Here is an 8,070-nt window from a genome sequence, read left to right on the forward strand (position 1 = left end):
TACCAAAATGCAAATTATCACCATTTACATTTTGGTATATTTTCTTCTATTATTCTTCCTATGCATAGACATATATTACACAATGACAAAATATACCTTACATATAACTTTGTACATTTTTATATAACATTAGGTGTATTTAAATTATTTAGGCTAAACACTTTTTTATAATATTAAAACTTCTTATTATTCACTTATTCACTTATTTGGGTCTTTGAGGCAGCGTCTCATTTAGCCCAGACCTATCTCAAACTTGCTATGTTTCCAAGGATAACTAGAACTCTTAAGCCTTCTCTGTCCTCTTCCTAAGTGCTGGAATTACAGGCAGGCACCAATACACTCAGCTTCTCTACAGACTTAATTGAGCACTTCCAGTGTGCCAAGGGCTCAGTCAGCTGAAAGTGATGCAACATCTCTGTACCTCTCAGTGCCCTTCTGTAAGACTCTCACCGTGTACCCACTGAGCCTGTACTCAGCATTCCAAATTATCTGCCTGAGATCCTCTTCTTCCTGGCAGGATTTCCCAAAATGTAGCCAACACCTTTCTATTCTCTTTCATCTATTCTTCGGTCTCCTGGAGTCAGGCTTCCAGCCCCATCCCTCTGCTGAGCCAGCTACTGGCCTTCCTAACTGTGAAATGGAAGACACTAGCCAGATCATGCCTTTGTCTCCCAACTGCTTTTCTACACTACTGTGGTGGAGATCAAACCAGGGTGTCATACATGCTGGGCAAGTGTCCCCACCCCTGAGATATTCCCAGTCCTCCCATCTATTTCCCCTGCCCCTTTCTCTTTTATTTATATTTTATTAGTTTTGTTTTGTTTTGTTTTGTTTTGTTTTTTAGCTTGCAAATCCGAACTGCTGTTGACACTCACTGCTTAACCTTGGGGGGAAAAAAAAAATCATTCAGCCTCTCTTCCCTTAGCCCTTTTCATCATATGAAAGAGCTAAAACAAACAAATAAACAAAAAAATAAAAAACAAAACCCTGAACAATAGATGATTATATGTCCAAAAAGTTGATTAATAAAATAAAGTTACTAAAAACATAGGCACAGTAGCACACATCTATAATCCCAGTCCTTTGAAGGTAAAGGAAAGACTCAGAAATCGAAGGTCATCCTCAGCTACAGAGTGAATTGGAGGATACCATTCAAGGGCTGGAGGATGGGAAAACACGGTACACTGGAAAGTGTTAAGGTATAAAGGTTGGGGGAGGTTAATGGAGAGGAAACTCCATCTATGGATCTGGTTGAAGACTTTCTCGTGTGGTTGCTTTAGGGTCCTCCACTCTCCTGTAAGTAGCTCTCCATACTCTAGAAGCAAGCCCAATAAACTCACTCATTCCCCAGTGGAATAACACTGTAGCTTGTAGTTAGGGTCTATAAGGCTGGGACAGATGTTGTTTGTGTTTCCCTAAGTAAGGGATTATCCTATCAACCTCAACCTGGTCTCTTATAGCTGAGACCGGCCTTGAACTACATACAGATCGTTTTTCCTCCTCCTCTTCCTCCTCTTCCTCCTCTTCCTCCTCTTCCTCCTCTTCCTCCTCTTCCTCCCCTCTCCCAAGTGCTGCTGGGTTTACAGGCAAAAGTCACCACACTATTCTAAATATATTTTGAAGACAGAACCAGTTAGACTTGCTGATAGATTAGAGGGAGAAGAAGAAAATTAAGGAATTAAAGATAATTCTCAGACTTAAAAAAAAATCTGTGGGTGGATAGTTTGCTTAAGACAGAGAAGTCCAGAGGCCTGGAGGACACCTCAGCTGTGTTTTCAACAAAACTATGGATGAACTGAGCGTGTGGTTTATATATCAGTTTCTCTGAATCAAGATAGAACAAATGAGTGTCTAAATCTTCCCAGTTCTGACCACTTTAACAGAATTGGGTCCCTGTAAGCTGAGGAGAGGCTTTGGAAGAGGGAGATGACACTAGCCAACTTCTCCAAGTGCAGAACCAGTCCCTCAGCATGGCTCTCTCTGATCTCTCTCTCTTTCTCTCTCTTTTTCTCTTTTTCTCCCTGTCTCTCTGTCTGTCTCTATCTCTGTCTGTCTCTGTCTGTCTCCCTCTCCCCCTCCCCCTCCCCTTCCTCCTCCCTCTCCCTCCCCCCCCCTTATGGTATAATTACATAAGAAAAGCTTTTGACCTCAACAATTAGGCTTTGCTCCTTTTAGGGGAAGACTGTACCAAAATTTTCCTCTTTTTTTTTTTTTTTTTTATGTGTCAAAAATCCAGTCCTTTCATTCTACAGTCCTACCCTGGGGCTTCTCCCTAAGCCGGCACAGAATTTGAAGCACAGAGGGAATGGGAGAGGCACAGGGTCATAAAGTTCATAGAGAGTGAGCGATTGACACTGGCCAGACCCAGAGCCTGCCCAGGCCAGGCCGCCTGGGAGAAGGCGCTCCCTTGCAGCTGCCTCCCCTGCTGCTTTACTCTGGTCACAAGCTTGACCTCCTCTAATCATCTTGGATAAAAGCCAGTTCTTTCCTGACCCCAAGGTACATTTCAGAAACATTTATCAGTAAAACCCGTGGGCATTTCACTCCTTCCACGTTGGACAAGCAGAGCTCTGTCCCTGGGGAAGGGCCTGCAGGCCCGTGCATGTTCTCCTTGCCTCTGGCTGGAGGGATAAGGGTTTGGGTCTCAGCCAGGCCAAGCAGGGAGGTGGCCCAGGAGCTAGTGGTCAGAAGCTGTGGCCACACTGGGCTCACTGAAAGGTTAGTCAGGAAAGGGGCTACCAACCTGTCCTCTGTGAACAGGTTAAACCACAGCAAGTCAGGGGCTGGGGGTCCTTGCCAGCCACTAAACATTTTCTCCCCTGTGCTCTGATCTTTGCCTCCCCGATACTACCCCAACTCTTCACCAAAATCCCGACAGCCTCTTAGACGGCTTCCTGTCTCTAGACTCAAATCTGAGCAGTCTCACAATTTGATTTTCTTTTTCATTTTTGGAATTTTGAGACAGTATAGCCCAGGCTGGCCTAAAACTCTATGTAGCTCAGGCTGGCCTCCAACCCAGCCTCCTGAGTGCTGGGTTAAGTGATAGGTCTATGAACTGTCACATTTGCCTTTTAATTTAAGTTTTATTTTTTACCTAGATAAGGTCTTCCTATTATGTCTGGCTTGGTACTTGCTGTGTAACTCAGTGCTGGGATTAGCACATGAGCCAATACTCCCAGCTCACAACCTCTCCTTACATGTGTGTTCCACTGTTTTCCCCAAGACACAGGTTAGCCCTTGTTTCTCCTTGTTTACACTTTCACTGGCTCCCTATTGCTTCCAGCAAGAGACCAGGCTCCACAGCCTCCTGAGCTAGGTAGGCCCTCCCTCCCATCCCTCATCTCTAACCTCACCATACACTTGCCAAGTCCCCTAAGATGACACTCTAGGTCTGTCAGTCCTGATAGACTCTTGTCTGTCTGTCTGTCTGTCTGTCTGTCTGTCTGTCTAATACGAGTGTTCTGTCTTCTCCTTGAAGCCTGTTGCCCTGCCCTGTGATTAGGTCCATCCGTCCTGTCTTATGTACTATCTCTTCACATAGATACCCTCAATATGCTGTTATCATAGGTCAATGAATTGAGTCTCAGGAAGCAGAGGGGGCTTATCTACCAGGAGAAGGTTGAATGAGGTGAACTCTGAGATCCTCCAAGTACTTGAATTTTATGGAGCATGGAGTCTTGCTATTCTCACCAGAGGTGGTGGTGACACTTTTACTCTGGGTTCACTTGCTTCTGTTTTCAGAACGAAGGGATGACTGAACAACATTGAACATACCCACATGTACAGCACCATGCACATCTTGTCGTTTTTTAAACTCTCATAATAATTTTTCAACCTCTATATTCTTTTACTAGAGAAGAAATTCAAGCACAGACCCAAGGCCACATCTGGGGCTTTAAACTGTGGATCTTCTAGTTCTGATTAAGGATAAAGGGGGAAAGTTAGCCTGACCTCCTTTAGAGCTGGTGACTGAGAAGAAACAGGAGTGTCCTGTTCCAGGACAGCTTACCCCCATCTTCGAACTCCTCCCGGAAGTAGACTTGTCGTCTTTTTCCCTGTGCCCTGAAGGTGCAGGTGGTTAGCAGCAGCAGAGGCAGCAGTGATGGGCTCTTCATCTTCTCAGTCCGGCAGAGGGGTCTTGGAGAGGTGCTACCCAGTCAGGCACTTCGTGCTGTCTCTTACTTTGACCCTGGGGTTTAGGCTGAGATCACATGCTCCAGCACCTGGCCGCCTCCCATTCGTGGCCTGGGTCAGGGCAATGAAGGCTGCAGCCAATGGTTGGGGACCACGAGCTGAGATTGTTGGAGGAGCTCTGACTTCTGTGTCAAGGGAGCTACAAGGCAGGGTTCCCCAGAGTGTGGGGGAGTGGCAGGACCAGCTGAGGCTGGCCTCTAGAGACTCCTGTAAGCCTGCTCAACTGTGGAGTAGTTGAACTCAAGGTGTTCTCAACATGATTCCTTCCTTTATCCCTCCTTCCCTCCATCCACCCATTCATCCACCCATCCACTCACCTACCCACCATCCACTGGGCCAATGAAGAAACTATGATAGCAGTGTGCCTGTTTATTTGAACAAAAACATTCAAGGCCCAAGGTGCCCCCAGGAAGCACTAATCCAGGATAGGATATCAAGGACAGCGTCCTGCCAAAGGTAACGGTCTGAACAGGAGAAGAAGGAAGGGCTGGGCCAGGGCAGGAAATGAACAGGGGCAAAGGGAGGGGAAAACTTGTAAATTAATCTTGTTTCTACACAACCACTGCTATGCAGCCACCACCATTTCCCTCATTGTGAGAAAAATGAGGCCGATGGAAGGAAAAGCCACCATCATTTATGGACCACCATGCAGGGTGCTGAGCACCAAAACCAGGTCCTTAACATGCACAGTATCCTTCAACCCTCCCACAGATGCATAGCTACAGTGGTGTTGTGCTCACTCTACAGATGGACAAACTGAGGCTCTGACAGACAAGTGGCACTTCACTTCATTTATCTATTAAGTTGTAGTCACTGAAGTGCTAATGTGTGTGAGGCAGAGCTGGGCATCAAAGCCACAGGAGAACGTGGGAGTCAACCTGTGCCCACAGAGCTCACTTTTTATGGTAGCGGACAGATGATCATAAAGACATCGCAGATGGTGGTCATTGACACGGAAAGGAAAACAAGGTGATGATACAGAGAGAGGCAGGCAGGGCTGACAGGCTGCTGAGAGAAATCCTGCTTACAAGGACACTTTGTTTGCGATCAGGATGAGAAGAACCCAGGCATTGAGCTGAGGCAGGTGATCCAGACAACAGCAAGGCCAAGTCCAAAAGGCTTTTAAAACAGGGACAAGTTTGCCTCACCTCAGCATCAGAAATGTGAGCAATGTGGCTTGAGAATGGTGAGTGTAGAGGAGGGGCTGATGGGGACAGTGAGCAAAGATCTCTCAAGAGCTGGGGAGCCAAGGAGTTATCACTGGTCCACTGTGAAGCCATGGAGTGAGTGATGTCATCAGGTGCTTGCTTGAGTTGAAGGCCAGACTCTTGCTGTTTTTAATTTTATTGTCTCATTTTATGTATGTGAGTATTTTGCCTGCATGTATGTCTGTTTGCCTGGTGCTCCACGAGAGCAAAGAAGGTGCTTGATCCCCTGAAACTGGAGTCACAGACAGATGGCAGGTAATAGGAAATTAAGACCTCTGGAAAAGCAGCAAGAGGTTTTAACGGTAGAGCCATCTCTCCAGGCCCCACCCCCACCCCAGTTGGGTTTTTTTGTTTGTTTGGTTGGTTGGTTGGTTGGTTGGTTGGTTGGTTTTTTTTTTTAACTATGTAGCTAGGGATGATTTTGAACTCCTTATCCTCTTACCTCTACCTCCTGATCACTGGGATTATAAGTGTGAGCCAGCATGTCCAGTTTAAGAGTTATATGCCTATAACTTCCAGGACAGAGTCAGGTGGATCTCTGTGAGTTCCAGGCTAGCCAGGGCTACAAAGGGAGACCCTATCCAAAAGAGTCTCTGGGGCTGGAGAGATGGCTTGCAGCACAATCTGAGTTCAGATTCCTAGAATCCACGGAAAACCTGGGCTGTGCACTGAACTCTGGGCATGTGCACTCAATCACTGAAAACACACACACATACATGGAAATGAAAACAAATAAAAAAAATCACAGGTCAGGCATGAAGGAACACACTTGCAAGTCTATTTCTTATGAGACTGAAGCAGGAGAACAGGGAGTTTGAGGCTACCCTGGGATACATAGTGAACCCTACCTGCAAAGAGAACATTGATTACTATTACTGTATGCTAAGTTGGGAATGTCTAATCAATGATTAAAATGTGTTAGGCATGGTGGCACAGGCCAGTAATTCCAGCACTCATAAGGCAGAAACAGAACTTGCCGCATGTTCAAGACCAGCCCAGGGTACATAGCAAAACTGGATCCTATATTAAAAATAACACAATAGTAATGGAGACTGGAGATGTAGCTCAGTGGATAGACTGTCTAGCATGCATTTCCCTGAGTTTGATGCCTGGTACCATGTAAACTGAATGTAGTGGTATAACTGTAACCCAGAACTTGGGAAGTTGAAGCTGGAGGGAAGAAGTTCAAAGTCATCTTTGACTATGTATAAATTCTAGAATAACATGGGCTCCATGAGATCTGGTCTCAAAAAAATTAATATTTATAACCTGGAACTCAGAAAGGGTCTTGGCTACAACTAACACATTTGAGGAATATAAATGGTACTGTAGGCCAAAAAGCTAGACGAGAGAGAGGAAGAGATTGGCCAAGAACTCTTCCAAGTTCCCAGCTCTGCACAAGTCCAGGCCTGAGGACTTCAGAGCCTAAGAATTTAATCACCCTTTCAGATTGTGCCATAGTTGGGTAGAGCTGGGACATGCAGTTCCCAGGAAGATGAGGGATTCAGAGACTAAGGCAGAGGGAAATATGCAGAACCACATTGGTCTAAGCCTGGAATGCAAGCTGGATGATTCTCAGTTTGGTTCCTCAGGGCCAGAGCACTATTGGCATTTATGCAATACAGTTTCCTTCGTTGCCAGGTCTGTCCTCTACACTGTGGGATGTTTAGCTGCTTTTCTCAGCAGATGATGATTACCACTTTCCCCAACAGTTGTAACTACTAAAAATGTCTCTACACATTGCCAGATGTCGTGTGTGTGTGTGTGTGTGTGTGTGTGTGTGTGTGTTGTGGTGTGTATGCTCATGTATACAAAACTGGACTCCCACAGAGATCTGCTGTTCTTGGCACCAATGAGGTTTAGGGGTTGAAAAAGGTTGTGACATGATGTATATAATTGATGTTCTCTCAACACTAATAACATTCTTCCTTTTTAATGATCACTGTGATGTTTATAATGTATTAGCCTTAGTAAGAAATTATCAGGTCTCAATTCTGATAAGCTAGAATCACTGTATGACTGGTAACTTTCCAAAGGGCTGTTTTTTCTCTATGAGATGCTGAAGTTGACCATGGACTCAAGGACAACTCAAGGACAATGCCTGCTGTGCCCTTTTTGTTTTCATAGGTTCAGCTTCTGGCACAATGAGTGTAAACTGAATGGGTGGATTTTTAAATTATATAATATGCACAATTATACTTCTTTTTAAGATATGCTGAGATCAGAAATATGTTGGGTATCTGATATAGAATAAATGACAAGCATCTTTGTTAATAAAGTGTCTGTTTTAATATTTTGATGGAATGTCTTATGGACTGATAAAATGTGTAGACTTCATCTTCAGATCTATTTCTTTCCTTCTTTCCTCCCTCTCTTCCTCCCTCCCTTCCTCCTTCCCTTCCTCCCTCCCTTCTTCCCTTCCTACCTTCCTTCCTCCCTTTCTCCCTTCCTCCCTTCCTTCCTTTTTCCTTTTGAGCTCAGGTAGACTTCAAACTCACTATGAAAATGAAGCTGGCCTTGAATTCCTGATCGTCTGTCTCCACCTTTTGAATCTGGACTATCACACCTGGCTTCAGCTGTATTATCCATATGGGAAAAATTCGTGGTCTAGTAGCAGAATCTGTGGAGGTTTTGTCAATCCCCAATAATATACCTCTGTATCCATGCT

The 8,070-nt window shown here is 45.0% G+C and overlaps 1 protein-coding gene across 1 annotated transcript in view; it reads right to left on the minus strand.

Annotated features, from left to right (window-relative positions):
* LOC117708852 (calreticulin-like) overlaps positions 1-4,208 on the minus strand; it is a 37,002-nt gene extending 32,794 nt beyond the window's left edge. Inside the window, exon 1 of the mRNA XM_076934471.1 lies at positions 4,010-4,208. Within this exon, the coding sequence (XP_076790586.1) occupies positions 4,010-4,115 (106 nt within the window). The 5' untranslated portion in view covers positions 4,116-4,208. The remainder of the gene's footprint in view (positions 1-4,009) is intronic.
* Positions 4,209-8,070: the final 3,862 nt, after the last annotated feature.

Source organism: Arvicanthis niloticus, chromosome 5, assembly GCF_011762505.2.
Source record: "Arvicanthis niloticus isolate mArvNil1 chromosome 5, mArvNil1.pat.X, whole genome shotgun sequence".
Taxonomy (NCBI): Eukaryota; Metazoa; Chordata; class Mammalia; order Rodentia; family Muridae; genus Arvicanthis; species Arvicanthis niloticus.